The 20,242-nt window shown below is 40.1% G+C and overlaps 1 protein-coding gene across 1 annotated transcript in view; it reads left to right on the top strand.

The window, feature by feature from the left end:
- Nucleotides 1–20,242, top strand: part of LOC139478366 (uncharacterized) — a 64,715-nt gene that overhangs the window by 28,924 nt on the left and 15,549 nt on the right. The window contains exon 10 of the mRNA XM_071260804.1: nt 17,589–17,735. Within this exon, the coding sequence (XP_071116905.1) occupies nt 17,589–17,735 (147 nt within the window). The remainder of the gene's footprint in view (nt 1–17,588; nt 17,736–20,242) is intronic.

Raw genomic sequence — 20,242 nt, 5'->3', positions numbered from 1 at the left:
TAGATATATGCATACATATATTCAGAATAACAAAAACACTATCCACTGTAGGACAAGGGGGGTGACTTCGACTTTCGCATGGTCAACACTCATGGTTACAACATTCAAGGTTTCTGTAGAGCTTTCAAAACGTTTTGTGGTAGTCATGATGAGGACATGTCCAAACTGATTACATCATTGATCAAATGATGTACTATGCAATTCCCTATTTCGACCCTAACATGAAGACCATATGTATATTTGATTCAGTTTGTAGTCGTGGAACATATGGTGCCAACTGTACTGAAAAATGTGGACAGTGTCGTGACCCCAAGACCTGTAACCTTGTCAACGGTACCTGCCCGAGTGGATGTATTGACGGATGGACTGACCATCACTGTAAACAAGGTAATATATGAGAAAATAGTAACTGGGCTTCTTTCCTTCAATCGAGAGATTTACCCATCTGAACTCGAAATAAAACAGACTTGTACTATATGTTCCCGTGTTTGGTTAGGTGTACAATTGCCATTTCAGGATACGTTAAATCTTCGCGAACTCCTGGTATCCCCACAATCTGACAGTGATTCGTAAACACATGCTTTGTCGTTTTATTGCTCATGAATACATGTATGTATGTTTAACTTCCGGATCTACCAATGCAGAAAAGGTAGCGAATTTAGCATTTTGTTTAAGCAATGACGTTTTCGGACACGATGTTGTCAAAAATACACATACAAGCCTTGGATACAAATGCTATTTCGAAGTCACCCGTTTCAATGGAAACTGTGATTAGCTACAGTAATTCTTATGATAATCTTGTAATACGTGTATAGAAAACAGTTTTGACAATATTCGTATCGCCTTAAAAAGAACTAGGGACATATCAGTTAGTTAATTGTATTTCATCAATACATAATGGCAGCGTTAGACGAATATCCCATGTTGACTTCATTTGAATATTGTGGACGGTGTAGCAGCACATATGACACAGGATAAGGTCATCTGTAAACATTTAATCTTTGTGAAGAGTGTATTGTCTTCAAATATATTTCCGTTGACCTTTGTTGTGCTGCATTTTGTGCAGCCTTCATTTAACCTGACATTACAAGAATCGGTCGTAACACTACATCGTGTGAGATAATGGAGACTGGTTATTCTGTGGCGAATGGTACTCGTGTTCCCTGATCAAGGCATAAATAGAGGGAGTCAATAAAAAGCTGGTGTGGTATTAAATTCTTACATGTGCCATTTTGCAATATTTGCAAGTCTGTACGTTTTACTTGCAGGCACAAAGAACAATAATCCACCTTTCATACACAGTATTAGCCTTGTCATTGGCTTGGTTCTGGGTGTCGTCATGACACTGTTCCTGGGAGGTGCTGTACTTCTATACCTGCTTAGGAAAGGAAGGTAGGTGTGAAATAAATAAACTGCAAGTGGCTCACTAAGTAATTTTATTGTAATATATTCTTCTTAAGACCGTGTGCACACATTCCATTCACATGGATTTTACTTTTATCCCCGCCTTACAAATATTGAAGTAAGTTCTTAGATAAATCTTGACTTGCAAAATACTATAGAAGACCACAGCAAGATATGCTGTTGCAGTTTGGCATGGACGCATGGCAATGTAAATGATGGCGACAGAAGGGATACAGTTGACCCCAACATGACACCGGCAGAAAAATACACATCTATATCAACACTCAGGACAATGACTATGCTGGACTGGACACAGACACAAGAACTGACAACACACACTATGACGTCATCCAGAATAAAGTATATGTAAACACATAAAACAACTCAAAACATACCAAGTAAAGTTGCATAAATATAAAGTGTCAACGCCTGAGAAGGGCCTGATTAAGTAAGTATAAGAGTGATGCGAAGATATAAGTATTCACCTACTGCACTCTCCAGAACCAACCAGAACAAAACAATTAAATAGTTCAGCCGCTTACATGTAGACACGAAACACAATCTTGCACTCAATCTCATGTGAAAGAGAGAATAAAGGAGTAATTAGTATACTGACATATTCGCACTTATACTATATCACCAATTACTGTTGAACTACTATATGTTTGTAGGCGGGAGGTGATCTGAGAATAAGCTATGGTAACTTGGAAGAAATATATATTGTACTCGTGAGATGCATGGACTATTCAAATTAACGCAGGTTTCGTAAAAGCTCAACTTAAAGTCTCGGGTCACAAAAGGCTGTGGTTACTTTACGATATATACAATTCTACATGTTTAGATGTAACACTTAATGTTTTACATACGGAGTATTTTGGTCAATGTTCTGTTTGTTTGTTTGTTTGTTGTTTTACGCCACACTCAGCAATAGTCCAGCTACACGATGGCGGAATGTAAACAATCGAATCTGGACCAGACAAGTCAGTGATTGACATCATGAGCATCAATCTACAAAATTGATGACATGCATCAATCAAGTCAGTGAGCCTGACCAACCGATCCCTTTGGACTGTTTGTAATTATCTTTGTCTGTCAAAGGAGATATACACTTAAGAAGAATTCAAATATGTTAAGAGATACATGTCATCAACAACGTGTGAAAATATATACTTTTTATAGTCCTATGTAAAGAAATCAGTTCTTAGTTCATTTCTCTGATTGCACAATAAATGTGATGTTTCCTACATTTCTCACGCCTTTTCCTTTGCGCAAGGGATCCTCTGCATCTGACCTAAAAGGGACAAAGCATACAGAAACTCTCTGTCAGATGACATTTCAGTTATAACATTGTTGCTTAACATTCATTGGCTAGCTTTCCGTCGTCAATTTACAGTTTGGACTAAAGACATATAGCGATTGACGAAAGATCATTTTCGCATTTAAATAATGCAGAAAAATCTCTTGATCATGACATCATTAATGTGTGACATCGGCGGCTAAACAGTTCCGACTGTGACATCTTGGTTAGAAGTTCAAATTGTATCATTCCGGATCCATAATTGTACTATGGCAGATATCACTCAGTAACTATCAGACCCGTGAAGATCTGGCGTAGAATAGGTCTTCAACAACCCATGCTTGCCGTAAAAGGCGACTATGCTTGTCGTAAGAGGCAATTAACGGGATCGGGTGGTCATGCTCGCTGACTTGGTTGTGAATGTCATCGTATCCCAATTGCGAGGATCGATGTCAATCACTGGATTGTCTGGTGCAGAATCGATTATTTACAGACCGCCTTCATATAGCTGGAATATTGCTGAGTGGGGCAAGCAAACAAACCAACAAACATGAACTATCAATCACTGCATGCATAACGTACCTTCTCTGTACCATGGCTTTCCCACGCTGAATTATCGCTTCCCTCAAAATATCACTGCATTCCCGAGCAATAATCTTCGCGTTTCCTAAATGTGGGTTCGCTTTCCCTTGCTGTGCATACTCTCACGCTTCATGTGTATCAAGCACGAGATCTGCATTGAACACAACAATGTTATGTGTGTCTGCACAGGACGGACAGTAAGTGTTAGTGATGTTAGTGATGTCATATTGAGGAAAAAGTTTGTGGCATGAAAGTCAAGTCAAACGAATCATTGTACAAAAGTCAAATATATATATGACATAGAAAACTTATAAGAAAACTTTTCTGGATTCACTCAGTGGCATGTCCGAATTGATTGCTTTTGCTTAGTAGAATACGGATGTCTTGAGATGATGTTGTGATATAAAAGTTCTACCTCACTGTATCTCATCATACAGGATTGTTGATGATGTTATCACAGAAATAATTACAAGTGGAATTAATTTGGCCAAGGAGTTTAGCTTTAGCTTTATGTATATCGAAGTTCTGATTTTCGTTCCGTTACAATTAAAAAGCCAATTCCCTTAACTAGAAATAAATAAGACCAGAGAGACCGCCTCATCTGTTTCATATTTTGATCGATCCGTGAAGATTCCGGGGCAGAATAGGTCTTCAGCAACCCATGCTTGCCATAAAAGGTGATTATGCTTGTCGTAAATGGCAACTAACGGGATCAGGTGGTCAGGCTCGCTGACTTGGTTGATGCATATCATCGATCCCAATTGATCATGCCCATGCTCATGATATTAATCACTTGATTGCCTGGTCCAGACTCGATTATTTACAGACCACCGTCATATTGCTTGAATATTGCTGAGTGCTGAACAAACCAACAACCAATCATATTTTGATCATATCTTGACTTTCCAAAAATCAACTTTCCCTTCATGTCGAGCAATATTCCAGCTGCTCCAGCCTTTGGTGTTGATATTTTACAACCTTTGAGATACAATTGAACATGCTCTTTCTACCAAGAAGCCGCTGTTTTGTCTTTATGCAGAGACCTAAATATAAAACAGATGAGGCGGTCTCACTGGTCTCGTTGATTTCTAGGTCAGATGGGTAAATCAGCGGAAGGGAACTGCCTGTTTGATTGTTATTGAACGATATCAGATCATCGATATACCTGAAACTTTTGTTAAACTTCTTGGCGCCAAAGATTGTGTCCAATGCCATCGGCGGTGACGAAACGGCTCGACTTATTGACCGAGCACTTCACGTACGTACTGACGTATTGTGGGTGAAGGACGTCAATTTTATTGCTTTAAATGACAACAATATGCCGCAGATGGGAAACAAGTCCGTCAATATACATTGCGACAGATAGCATAGGGAATCAGGGCATTCAAGGTCAGTTGAAATTGAATGAGATGTCTAATATTATTTTGACCAATAAATGTCGTGGAATAAATTAACATATCAGGTCTACCTGCAATACATGCAGTCGGCTCCATCTACTATGCGAGTGCATCAATGTTAACAACGTCTTACTTTTTACATCTTCATGTAATCGACGGCAAATTGAGATTGATTTCGACACAATCACAATAAGTGACATGGCTTGAATTTTTCACAAGTATTTCAAGTATTACATGAACAAGGAAATCTAACAACTCCTCGTACACTGAACTCACTGAACACCGAAAACTAAAGCAACTATATATACTATGAACTACTATCAGCTACAATGTTATGACAAAATCGTCTCCTGAATACTGCGACAACCAACCATGACAGCAAAAATATGACTTCAACTTTCCTAAAGTCAACATTCCCTTTATGTTGAACAATATTCCTGCAGCTCCAGCCTTTGGTGTCTACATTTCACAACTTTCGAGGAACATTTAAGCATGTTCTTACTTTGAAAGTTTCAAAGAGTGTTTGGTCAAGGTTACAACAGTAAAGGTATCAGCATTAGAGATGTGGAGGACGTTTCCAAATTTGACGCATCCTTAACAGAAATGAAGTCCGATGCAATCCCCTATATGCTCAGTTATTTTTCGAGTGAGCAATTGAGTTTCCTTTGCATGTATTTATGATGGGTGAAAACGTTGGGGCAGGATACATGCACCTTAAATTAATTTCCAGATTAACTTTAACTATTCATATTGTATATATGCTGTATCACACACACTGATCAACTGAATTCAACACACACACACACACACACACACACACACACACAATTTGCATAAAACAACAAGTGTTTGTTGTCTTAGACGCTTACCACATTGTTCAGGGCAAACATGGCGAAAATGGGACCTCGCTTCCATAATGTCACGCTTGCATCCAGGCGCAAAGTTGTCTTTCCCCTTCATTCTCGGTGCCTTAGGTTTGTCGTGTCAGCTTAATATGGGAGAAAAGACCGAAGTGATGCAGGTCTCAGACGTTAACCACGTCGGTGAAACCCGCGAACACGGATATGATGCTGACAAACCTAGAAACATAATCGAGTCGAACCGGGATTCGAACCAACAGTGATAGGTTTCAGGCGTGCCCAAGGGACGCAACGCTGCACAGTGCCCCCTTTATAATTTCGTGATTTAAGTATCCATGCTTGACACATGATGCGAAGAATTACATTAGGATTTTATTTATACAATAAGACAACATGATAATTTATGATGTTTTTATATCAGATTATTTGGTTATGTTACATACTGCGTGATTTTGGTTGTTTGCATTACGCATGCGATTGATTTCTAACAGGAAGTATCTATAATTTCAAAATCTATCGTACACACGTATCTGTCAGCTTTCTCAAAGAAATCAGTGTCGTGAAGAGAATTGATAGCTTAAAGATGGATTGTCCCTGATAAATCCTACTGTACTGTGCATTGTGAATATTGTTTAATGTATTCCGAGTATGACAATATGTAATTACACAAGCTATCAATAACCGTGTGATAAACGTGATTTATGTACTTTTCACTGTGCCTTCAGTGTACACGTTCATTGATGGTAGATATATCCACACGACAAATAGATTTGTGTATCAAGCATTCTGTCAAATGTGTTCATGACCAAAGGACTGCCAGGATTTATAAGGAGTGGTACATCGGTGATCATATTGCAGTTTTCCTAAAGATGCGTTTCCTACCTGCAGAACAGCCGATGAGGTAGCCACAAAGATTTACAATGTCGTGAACACATGCTCATCTGTATACCAGTCATAGTTTATTGTATTTAACCCATAATTCACGAATGTACGACGTGACCGCACAGTGTTGTAAAACTGTAAAATTAAACATGGTGACCACGACTGCAGGATGTTTTCCCTTCAACAAGTTCCTGGTGTAGGTGATCATAGCTTGTATGTATCTGCATTAATCCAGGATAAACATGGCTTTGCATTCATTGTATGTTGAGTTCTTTCAGTCTGCCAATTATGGTACATTTGCTTTAAACAAATGCCATTCTTCAAACCCTGCGGGCCGCACGGGTGGCCCAGTCGTCTGAGGCGCCGCGATTCGCTGTGCAGAGTTGCCTCCCTTGGGCACGCCAGAAACCTATGATTGTAGGTTCGAATCCCAGTTCGACCCGATTATGTTTCCAGGTTTGTCAGCTACGTGTTCGTGGGTTTCACCGAAGTGGTAAAGACCTGAGACTTGCATCACTTCGGGCTTTCCTCCCACATTTACCTGACAAGCCGTGATATTACTGGAATACTGTTAAAAACGGCGTTAAACCCTACTCACTCACTCCTGCAGAACATGAATGGTAGAATGTATTGGTTGGTATACAAGTAAAGTAGGTCAACTGCAGCTTCTGTATGCTTCGTCCTTTCAGCATTGGACTTTGATTTGTTGTAAGAATCTATTCATACTTGAATGAGGGCGACTTGACGAGAAGTTCAAGCCACACCTGTAAACAGTTACACATATATATGACCCGGTTAGTCTATTGCCAACCTTGCTTAAATGCGGTACGAATGTAGCATGATTGCGTCTTAAATACCTCAAGTATGATTGACTGGGCCGAACTGTTTGATTACATTTAGCACAGGTAGATATGAGTTATACAGACAACAGTTTTTACTTCATCAGGATCATTCTCTAACACTATAAATCAGCTTCAGAGAGCGAGACACCAACAAGTCATGATGGATTGAGTGAACGTTGATCAGTGAGTGAATGTTGTTTGGCGCTGTCAGTAATATTCCAGCTATACCGGATGGGTTCAAGGGTGTACATTTGTGAGGTGAAATAGGCTTAATATCTGCAGCGTGTACATTTCTAAGTTTTAATCTCAACGTACTATGCTCATATTCATTATGCTTTCACAATGTGATGCCAACTACAACTTCTGTATTACAATTAACTATTTTCTCAGACATACCAGAGTACACATGCTTGTGATCTGTATAGCTGACGTCCCAGTCAGTCAACGTGTGTTGACACAGGATATGTTATTGTTTGACAACTGCTAAATAAGAACATTAAATCTGACATAACACCATCCAATGACATTTGAAATGGAGCGGTAGTTTGCAGTTAATTCAGTTTCTCTGTAGGTGTACCATTTCACAAACATCTCTAAGTCATAATTCATGTTTTCCTAACAAATCACAATGAACAAGAAAGGGATGCGGTATCATTTATCCATAACACATCCTTACTGTATGTCCAGCATCGCTGTTGGAATATTTGCTGAGATCGATGTGAAACAACAAAAAAAACGATATCGTTGAAATGATCACAAACACTATGTGCAAATATGCAAGTGCATGAAATATGTATGTGTGCGTATGACAAAATGATTAAGGTGTGAGTGGCTTTTAGCAATATTCCAGCAATATCATTGCAGGAAACATCAGAAATAACCTTCATACTGTACCCATGTGGAGAATCAAACCCAGGTCTGCAGCGTAACGAGTACACAGTTTGAGCTACAGTGTCGTCACCACAAGGTATGGCGATAGCTGGAAGTGTATTGTGTATGGTGTCCGTGCCTTGTATAAGGACTAGGCTACACATAGTCGTTGTGAATAATCCGTGCACTCAGTAAACAATATACCTGCGTTCTACGTCAGAACTTGAATGTAGACAGTAAGACTTCCTGGTGTACATGTCCTCTCGACAACATGGCGGGGCACAGACTAGGTGTCCTGCTGTGGATCTATGTCTGTATGCTGGACGGTGTAGCAGGTAGGTGCTGAACAATGTACCAGGAATGGTTGTCGAAAATGCAAAGTGTGTCCTTGATAACGCCACGAATGCTATCACTGGCATGGTATAGCTATGGCGTCAAACACCTATTTTTTTATGCAAATTGTATGCGTGGTGGCTGTTACCGGTAGAGCATGACATGCCCACTATTAAAGCAAGCACCTTGTGTCATCACTTACTGTTAGTGCCCAATCAATATAATTGTCAATGGAATCCGTTTGGGCAGATAATTGTGACTGGTTATTCTCTGGCGTTGCCTTTCCATGTTTGGTGTATGTTCAATGGTTTATACTCAGGGGATGTTTCCTTTTCCAAATGTTATTTGCAAAATGTATTATGATATATAGGTAGTACAGAGGTACGTTATATATTTTACATTTCACATTTTCATTGTTACTGTTACACTGCGTGATTCTAAACATAATGTTTATTCCAAAGAAAATTGATATTCTATATCAATATTTGACAATACATTTTGAGAAAATATTGTGTATTGATTATAAAACATGATATGAAGTCACATGTCCAAGTGATTATTAGCTCGTTAAGTACCATGTATAATAGTTTTCCATTTTGCACTTGATGAGATAGAGATACACAGAGATCCACAATTTAGTCAACATATGTGTAGAGATATTTAGCAGTCACAGCTTGTTCTGCTAACATTACTCACATTAACGACGTGATAAAGCAAAGTATGGAAAGTTCCATGACAACATTACACTTCTGTCATGTGCTTCACTTGCAGATGAACTATTTTCGTTATTGACTAACAGATGAACATGCTGTTAACTTGCTTAGGCTGGTTTACTGTCAACAACTTCCTGGTGTAGGTGATTAAAATTCATGGACGTTATATCCAGGCCAAGTTGAATATATTCAAAAGAAATATGACTCGATTTTCTTTGTTGATCAATGCAAACGGCTGCTCCTTCAATGCAACCATTATGATTATAATATCTTTGCCATTGTTGAAATAAAGCAATGTATGAATGGTAGAGTTCATATTCGGTATGCTTTGTCCATTCAGCATTTAACTTTCCCAGCGTGGTTAGATTCTACTCTGTCTGAAGGCGAGCATCAAAATGAGTGAGTGAGTGAGTATGGTTTTACACCGCTTTTAGCAATATTCCAGCAATATCACGGCGGGGGACACCAGAAATGGGCTTCACACATTGTACCCATGTCGGGAATCTAACCCGGGTCTTCGGCGTGACGAGCGAACGCTTTAACCACTAGGCTACCCGACCGCCCCCGCAGCAGCGAAATGATCACAATTAAATGAAAATAATCGTCTGTAAACACAATGTTTGCAACTAGGTTGAAATGTTGGATTAAAGACGAGGCTGTTTGAAATAAGTTATACAGACGATTATTTAAATTTAATTGTGATCATTTTCAGATAATTTACAACTGTGTCTGTTTCAGTGAGTGACACTGATGCTTATTTAGGGTGAGGTGATATGAAGGTTTAAAGTATGAGACATCATCACGATCATGATGGAGTGAATACCGATGAGTTGGCGAATGTTGTTTAGCGCCGCTGTCAGTTATATTCCAGCTATAACGCAACTGTTTGTTAGGAAAAAAATGCACTGTATCAGGGGTCTTCAGCGTTTCAAGGGAATGTCAGAACCACCACCCCATCCCATCGTCCAGCCAAGGCGTTGTGCATTATTGTCAAATAAGTACGCAACTATAGGGGCACTTCACTAACGTGAGGTTGCATGTAAGTCGGTAACGTGAGGGTACGTGTATGATAATTGGCATCCCCACAATCGTAACGTGAGGGTACGTGTTTGGTATTTGGCATCACCCCTATTGTAACGTGAGGGTACGTGTTTGGTATTTGGCATCACCCCTATTGTAACGTGAGGGTACGTGTTTGATAATTGGCAGCACCCCTATTGTAACGTGAGGGTACCTGTTTGGTATTTGGCATGTCCACTATTGTAAGAATACGTGTTGGGTACCTGGTATGTTCATGTGGGTTTAGACAACACTACATTAGTGGTAGATTTCACCGCGGATACTAATTGTGCCCCTCGCCCAACTGATCTATTTCTCTCAGCATACAAGTCAGGTTCTGTTACTACTTTCGTTAAAATATAGAACGGACACCTTATATAGGCACGCCAATAACGTGAGGGTACATGTAAGTCGGTTGAAACATCTTTGGGACCATTTGTAAATGTAAATTTTGTGTTGATGCATATGAAGCTGTCACAAAGTAACGTCCATTAACAACATTTCTGTATTACATTGTTTACATGATTTACTCTACGTAGGACCAAGTGGGGAAGTTGTTTCACTACGACATTATGCATGAATACGTAACTAGTAGGGATATCAGCCATGATTTCACGACAGGACAATTGAAGTTGGATTCACAAACTGTAACCATGTGGGCATAGAACCCGGGACTTCGGGATACTCACCCAGTCCTCGCATCAAGCGAGGTGTATGTTGGGCATTGTAACGTGAGGGTATGTGTTAGGTATTTGGCATCCACCCTATTGTAACATAAGTGTACTTGTTAGGTATTTGGCATTATCACTATTGTAACGTGTTAGGTATTTGGCATCCCTACTCTTGTAACGTGAGGTTACGTGTTTGATATTTGGCATCACCGCTATTGTAACGCGAGGTGTTCGCGTTTAGTATTTGGCATCACTACTCTTGTTACCTGTGGGTGCGTGTTTGATATTTGGCATCACCACTATTGTAACGTGAGGGTACGTGTTTGATAATTGGCATCACTGTTGTTGTAACATGAGGGTGCTTGTTGGGTATTTGGCATCACTACTCTAGTAACATAATGGTACGTGTTAGGTATTTGGCATCGCCACTATTGTAACGTTAGGGTACGTCCTTGGTATTTTGCATCATCACATTTGCAATATGTGGGTACGTGTTTGATATTTGGCATCACCACTATTGTAACGTGAGGGGTTCGCGTTTGGTATTTGGCATCACTACTCTTGTAACGTGTGGGTGCATGTCTGGTATTTGGTATCACCACTATTGTAACGTGAGGGTACGTGTTTGGTATTTAGCATCACCACTATTGTAACGCGAGGGTATGTGGTTGGTATTTGGCATCACCACAATTGAAACGCGAGGGTACGTGTTGGGTATTTGGTATCACCGTTATTGTAACGTGAGAGCACATGTTGGGTACCTGGTATGTCCATGTGGGTTGAGACATCACTACATAAGTTGTAGATTTCCCTGCGGACTCTTTGCTTTGAAGTTCATCTTCAGTTTCAGATATTTAGATCACCTCATGCATTTCAATTACACATTGATTTCCTGACCATATAGTTTTATAATCTATGTGTATGGTAGGTATAGTCACCGGTGGAGTGTCACTGTCTATACATCATGTAGATCATGTATAAAAACGTTCTCTTACAGGCACCTGCCCTGCACGTCAATACGGCGACATGTGCAGCTACCAGTGTCACTGTCCCCTGGCCAAGTGTGACCCTACTTCCGGTTGTCAACCTCCACATTGTTCCAATGGATGGTCCGGTCCGACTTGTCAGAAAGGCACGCATGATAATTTGATTCCTGTATTGAATTTATGACAATTTATGTTTGCTAGCACCATACATGTTACGATTGTAAGCCTACTTCGGGTTGTCAACCTCTACATAGTTAGCAGGGATGACTAGGGCTAACGTGTCAAATAGGTAGCCTATCCCAGTAATGGCATGTTCATTCAAAGTAATAAATCCAGTTGATATTAACTTGTCAGTTAACATCACAAGACCGATCTTTTGTAAATACTGAAAAACTAATGTTTATGTGACTGATACGTTTTAAGACAAAAACGTATAAACGTGTAAAACGTATATCCTTCTGTTTGATAATAAACTATTTCTATAAGTGAATGTCGTAAATATCACGTACTGTCGTGTGCCTTGATGCGATTTGAAAATATTTCTTCTTAATATCACAGAAAATATTGCCCTCAACAAAACAACAACATCATCCGATGGATACACTTTGCCGTCATCAAATGCCGTCAACGGGGACACGAGAGGGGGCAATGAAACCAGATGTATTCTGTCAGCTTATAATGATGCCAGTATAAGATCTGCCTGGTGGAGGGTGGACCTAGGACAGAAAACACTGATACATGACGTCATCATCTACTTCAGAACTAACTGTGAGTAACATGAATTAATCCTTTGCGTGTCATTTTTAAGATTGAATGTTCCTATATGGAACATCATGTTCATCGTCATTTAATGCCCATTCGTCGACGATTTTATGCCAGGTTTACAAACTTTTCTGCAGAACAATACTTAGGAAGTGTTGCATTAGCTTCCACATCCCTGGAAAAGAAACTCATTGATCTATTTGAGGAAAGTGGACGACGTGTTCGACGTCAAACATAAATGTTACGTGATCTTGCTGAACACACCCAAACCTTGTTATGCAGTGTCAGGCAACTCACGTTTTTATGCGAATTGTGTGAATGACGGGTGCCACCAGTAAGGCAGGACATAGCTCTTGTCGCAAACACCTGGTTTAATCACTGATTTTCAGTGATCCATTCATCTAATTTCCACAGCTACATTGTCTTTTATGCCAAGCGGAAACTGTTTCGAAGAATAATCGAGACTGGTTATCATCTTGCATTGATAGTTTATACAACAACCGTACCACAAGCTCGCATTCAGCATTCATTTGACACCCCGTTGCTGCGAACATGTGTCAGATCAAAAGGTGTACACATCTTGTAGTACCTGTCTCCATCGTCACTCCTGAATGCCAAAATGTTTGTTCTACAGTGATTATGTTCAATGTTGACATTCACATTCAAATTCCGTTTTACTGCAACTATGGGTACTTGATAATTTGCAATAAACCTCTAATTGGATCGTTACATGGGAAGGAGAGCATTGCGCGGACCAAATGATTGTTGACAAGCTGTCGTGACATTGGATACGCCGTTGACGGCAATGTTTGACTTGAATGGACGTGCACGCGTGTGCAAGGACACCATAAACAAAAAATTGTTTGTGAGTTAAATCATAACTGTAAGGAAATCTTGTTTTAATCCGTCAAGTAAGAACATGAGGTTGTAATTGTAATGCAGTCTATTTGATGCGAGAGGGAGGTATGACCTCGCATTCGAATGCGTTATGATAACAAACAAACAGTTTCTGATCATATTTTTGCAACAACTTTACTATAAGAAACTTATAATACTTATCACACACATAGGGTTTTAACACGCTCACGATGATATTCTTAGAAAATATATTTTATTTCAATTAGATGTTTAATGCAAATAACAACCTGCCAATTCAACTGGTTTTAACAATTCACTGTATCCCTTTGATAAACATACTGTTGTCGTGTTCCCATATCATAAAAACTTTGGTTATGGTTTGTCGCTATTTTTACCTCGAGCCATGATAAAGAGTACATATTAATATTACTTCTCAGATATAAACTAACACGTTCCTAAGGCTGAAGGTAATGTTTACAAAAGAAGACAAAATTACTAAGACCCGAAACCTGTTACAACGCAATAATTATAATCCTGCTGTTTCACGTTTAACAGATAAAGTTCGTCGGAATGGTATCAAGATCTACATCGCTGATACTGACAACTCCTCTACTGATGGAGTCAACTGCTACAACGTTACAAGTAATAGAGACGGAACAGGCATACCTGATGTTTTGACGGTCCCATGTTCTGTTAAAGGGCGTTATCTGGTCCTGTACACCACCACTGCCAACAACGATGGTGATTTTAAAATTCCCATCATGGATTTCTGTGAAGTTGAGGTTAACGGTGGGGAGTTTTACATTATTTTCTGGCATGACATTATACAAACGACAAACAGATATCCGCCAGATCTTCTCTTACCTTATATAGCTGACAAAAAAGACCTTGATAAAAATGAATATGACAGTATTGACCTCAATCGGTACTCTATCGACGATCTGAAACACATGCACTTATATTTGAAACACACAAGATTCTTTTATAGGAATTTAGAAGATGAATGTGTCTCGCTCTTAAATAATACATTGTAGTAACTATAGATGAACATCAAAAAGCTGATGGTGAACAAAACAACAACTATCAAACATGAACATGTCTTTTAAATAAATAAGCATTTCGCACGTGGCTCTTTTCAAATGGCCTGATATTGAGAAGAAGCGGAGGCATTGCATTGTAAGTGAAAATGGATATGCCCTCACATTATTTACCTGATATAATCAGGTACATAGTATCAGTGTTGATATGATTAAAAAGGAATGCATTTTGCTACATTCGGAAAGATACATCAGAAAACGAGTTCATGCCTTATGTGGCTGAACAACTGAGAACATGATAAAAATGAATATGATAGTACTGACCTTAATCGGTATTCTATCCACGATCTGAAACACATGCACTTATGTCTGAGACACACTATCACAAGATTCTTTTATAGGAATTCTGAAGATGAATGTGTCTCGCTTTTAAATAATACATTGTAGTAACAATAGATGGACACTTTTCTCAAATAGGTTGGAATGCATACTGCTTTTATTCAATTCCCATGTCCTTATTTATCACTGTCAGAATGCTACTTGAGATGTCTTTATGCGATTAAAGAATTCAGTCTCTCAAATCAGAAATATGAATATGTTCGTAAGCAGTTAGCTTCTTATATGCACATGCATGATGGTATGTGCTTGAGCCATGTTTAAAAGTATTTATGTCTATGGTTTAAGTGTGTGGTCCTGGTACTTTCGGTACAAACTGTAGCAACTACTGCAACTGTGAAGGGAAGCCATGCAACTCCGTGAACGGCGTCTGTCCGAGTGGAGTATGTCGTCCTGGATGGAATATGGACAAGTGTGACACAGGTTTGTTGCTGAAAAACGGATGTCAAATAACTATGGCTTCTTTATTCATTCCTTTCAAACGGTTTATCCCGTGATATGCCAAGGAGAGGCACGGGCCACCGAGCCGTGGATGCCCGTGCCTATAATAAAAACAGAAGATGAGATTGGGTTAAATGGCCGAGGGTGTGCAGGTACTAGTGGGCTACTTAGCTGCTAATTGTGTATACCAAAATGCTACCGTTGCCATGGCCACGCGCGTGGCCAACGGCGATTGCAGCTAGCGCTGCTGGCCTGAGACTGCTACCGCTGTCCGGCCCCCACGGTAGCATATTTAAACGCTACCATTGCTTGGCAACTCCCACGCTGCCAAAAGCAGCTCCACGCTGCTGGCCTAAGTCAGACTACCGCTGCCCGGCCCCAGGTAGCCGGCCAAAGCAGATCCCACTGCCTGGCCCCATTAGCAAAACCATTATGCGGCTCCCGTCGCGGACCCAACTGTCAGCTACCGCTTGACAAGACGACTTCCGCCGCTGGGCCCATATACGTGGCAATTGTTTGCCCCAACGTATGTTATTTTACGATTCCCCGGCTGAAAAGTCGGGAAAGACAAGGTTCCCACTGAGAAGCAGGTAACCCCGGAAAGGTTCCCGCTGAAAAGCAGGTAGCCTTAAGCACGAGTATTAATTTGGAAGCAAGTTAATTTGTTACTTGCAGTGTAGCCCACAAGAACCCCGCACACCTTGACGTAGTTTATTGTTGAGACAGGTATTGCATATATACACATATACAGCTATTAAGAAGTCATGTTTATTTACATATATCAGAATCGTTTAGAAGTATGTACATATATACAAGGGCCCTGAAAACCAATTTTACATATGTACAGGTTTATTTACATATATACAATCCGCTCTGCTGTTACCTGGAATAGGATAAATGCTGAAGAAAAGAAGTGATTAGCATTCCAGGTGAAGAGGACACGTCAGGCTGAAAAAGAAATAAAATGAGTGGCAAGCTGGGTGGGTGGGTGGGAAGGCGATTAGATACAGTGACACACGTGTGTACTTGGAGAAGGGCTGTTCGCGAATGACGGACTAACAAAGGGTGGGATGATGCTTGCGCGGGATTATTCCCCGGGCACGGTGCCGAGTGGTGGCCCGGGGGTGATTGAGTTACGAGGGGTGATTGGGTTACACACGTAATTAGCCCATGGTTTGGATACGCGTGATAAAGTCATTTAGTAGTTAGTACTAAATGTAATTATCCCGTGATATGCCAAGGAGAGGCACGGGCCACCGAGCCGTGGATGCCCGTGCCTATAATAAAAACAGAAGATGAGATTGGGTTAAATGGCCGAGGGTGTGCAGGTACTAGTGTGCTACTTAGCTGCTAATTGTGTATACCAAAATGCTACCGTTGCCATGGCCACGCGCGTGGCCAACGGCGATTGCAGCTAGCGCTGCTGGCCTGAGACTGCTACCGCTGTCCGGCCCCCACGGTAGCATATTTAAACGCTACCATTGCTTGGCAACTCCCACGCTGCCAAAAGCAGCTCCACGCTGCTGGCCTAAGTCAGACTACCGCTGCCCGGCCCCAGGTAGCCGGCCAAAGCAGATCCCACTGCCTGGCCCCATTAGCAAAACCATTATGCGGCTCCCGCCGCGGACCCAACTGTCAGCTACCACTTGACAAGACGACTTCCGCCGCCGGGCCCATATACGTGGCAATTGTTTGCCCCAACGTATGTTATTTTACGATTCCCCGGCTGAAAAGTCGGGAAAGACAAGGTTCCCACTGAGAAGCAGGTAACGCCGGAAAGGTTCCCGCTGAAAAGCAGGTAGCCTTAAGCACGAGTATTAATTTGGAAGCAAGTTAATTTGTTACTAGCAGTGTAGCCCACAAGAACCCCGCCACAAAGCACCAGAGTGCTACCCCTATCTGTTATGAAAAAAATAGTTATAAAATTTCATCTCATAAAAGGTCATTGTACTATTGTATTTAAAGGGGCGGTCGGGTATACTAGTGGTTAAAGCGTTCGTTCGTCACGCCGAAGTCCCGAGTTCGATTCCCGACATGGGTACAATGTGTGAATCTCATTTCTGGATTCCCTCGCAGTGATATTGCTGAAATTCTTCAAGAAGCGGCGTAAAAAAACATACTCCGTCACTCGCTCACGATTGTGTTTAGTTTATAGTTTTCGTTTACTACAGAGGAACGTATCAATTTCATGATTCTAGCTTGTGATGGTGGCAGTTATGGCACAAACTGCACGCAGACTTGCTCAAGCAGAAACTGCAAGAGCGCCAACTCTAGTTGTAACCACGTGACTGGGAAGTGTCTTGGGGGCTGTAAAGCTGGATGGGCTGGTACAGACTGTACGCAGGGTAAGAGGAGAGTGCACCCAATTTCCTACAAAGTAGTAAAACACGTAAGTGCGGCCGGCCGAACAAATTTAGTGAACTATTCCAAAGCTGATGGTGAACAAAACAACAACTATCAAACATGAACATGTCTTTTAAATAAATAAGCATTTCGCACGCAGCTCTATTCAAATGGCCTGATATTGTGAAGAATACAGAGGCATTGCGTTGTAAGTGAAAATGGATATGCCCTCACAATATTAACCAGACATAATCAGATGCATAGTATCATAGTTGATATGATTAAAAAGGAATGCATTTTGCTAAATTCGGAAAGAGACATCAGAAAACGTGTCCATGCCTTATGTGGCTGAAAAACTGAGAACGTGATAGAAAATGAATATGATAGTACTGACCTTAATCGGTATTCTATCCACGATCTGAGACACATGCACTTATATTTGAGACACATATCACAAGATACTTTTATAGGAATAGAGAAGATGAATGTGTCTCGTATTTACATTACATATTGTAGTAATTATAAATGAACATTTCTATCAACAAGGTTGAAATGCATACTGCTTTTATTCAATTCCCATGTCTGTAATCACCACTGTTAGAATGCTAATTGAGATATGGATGGCGATGAAAGGATTGATTTTCAAAAATTAGAAGTATTATTCAGAACATTTTCGTTACTGTGACCAAGTTAATATGTAATTATGTCTGATAAACATTTTACCAAACAAAACAGTACATGTTGAAAACAGTATAAACGATTTGTTCCACATGACACAGGCAAATATTAGCTACTTACATTGCATGCTATTCATATCCTTATTTCAGAATGTGTGGATTCCTACGGAGTTGGCTGTGCTCACCAGTGTTCCTCCAGAAATTGTAATGGAACCTCTTCCTGTAATCACGTGACCGGGCAGTGTGAAAATGGCTGCAGACCCGGATGGAAGAATATTGATTGTATTGTAGGTTAGTTGTCTTATCATTTACTATCATATTACCGTCAGGTACGATAAGCATTTCAGAATTGACCAATAGTGATCATACACGTTGGAGAAGACATATACTTTTATCTGACCACAGCATGCGTCCAAGGGCTGGAATACAGTGCTGGCTGTGGGGGTAATTAATAAATTAAGTTACTATTAAATCTCACTCTTTGTTTTGACGAAAAACATATGGAGTGTGCATGTATGTAATGTAAATTACTGTGGTACACATGAAATGTCTGTAATCCAATCATAACCACTATACACCCATCAACTGAAGTAGGATACCCTAACACGAAGACCCGATGTGTATTTGTTACAGTTTGTAGTCCTGAAACATATGGTGCCAACTGTACAGGAAAATGTGGACAGTGTCGTGATTTCAAGACCTGTCACCATGTCAACGGTACCTGCCCGAGTGGATGCATTGACGGATGGACTGACCATCACTGTAAACAAGGTAATCAATAATATATGACATACACACGATACAGAGTTTCCAAAAATGTAATCTAAACGTATTTTTACTATACTGTTAATAACAAAAAAAACATCACATGCATTTCTTCATGTGCATTTTCCTGTGATGGCTAGAAAGGAAAGTATATATGTATATATGCATATCTGTATACTAAGCATGACGCGTGTACTTTATATGTAGTAACAGAAAATAGTAACTGTGCTTCCTTTCTGTTCCGATTTCCTTCAACTGAGAGTTTTACCCACCGGTTAGATATATGCATACAGATTCAGAATAACAAAAAACTATCCACTATAAGACAAGAGGGATGCCTTCAACTTTCCCATGGTCAACACTCAAGAAAGGTTACAACATTCAAGGCTTCTGTAGAGCTTTCAAAACGTTTTGTGGTAGTCATGTTGAGGACATTTCCAAACTGAATGAATCAATGATCAAATGATGTACTATGCAATTCCCTATTTCGGCATTTACTATATGTTCCAGTGTTTGTTAATGTGTACAATTGACATTCCATGTATTTGCGAGAGATGCAACCGATGGGGCAGCAACGCTAAGATTTTCGTGAACTCTTGGTATCACCGATATCTGACAGTGATTCGAACACACGGTATCATCACTGCTTGATAGCGATTCATCAACACTAAGACATAATAAATATGCTAAATCATAGAGGTGTCCCGGTCTTTCAATTGTTAGTAACCAAAGTCTGTATACCTTAGGTGATCGTATAAGAGAGTATCGTTTTATGTTTTCTCTTGAATGATTCTCTGCATGAATTACGTTATGGTCACATACGCTTATTTGTTCTTTAACTCGACTCGCGCGCCCATGCATGTTTAATATTAATTTGGAAGCAAGTTAATTTGTTACTTGCAGTGTAGCCCACAAGAACCCCGCACACCTTGACGTAGTTTATTGTTGAGACAGGTATTGCATATATACACATATACAGCTATTAAGAAGTCATGTTTATTTACATATATCAGAATCGTTTAGAAGTATGTACATATATACAAGGGCCCTGAAAACCAATTTTACAT

This window comes from Haliotis cracherodii, unplaced genomic scaffold, assembly GCF_022045235.1.
Source record: "Haliotis cracherodii isolate W230 unplaced genomic scaffold, xgHalCrac1.p SCAF_4, whole genome shotgun sequence".
Lineage (NCBI taxonomy): Eukaryota > Metazoa > Mollusca > Gastropoda > Lepetellida > Haliotidae > Haliotis > Haliotis cracherodii.
The sequence above is the reverse complement of the archived record's forward strand: the minus strand, read 5'-3'. Positions and strand labels throughout refer to the sequence as shown.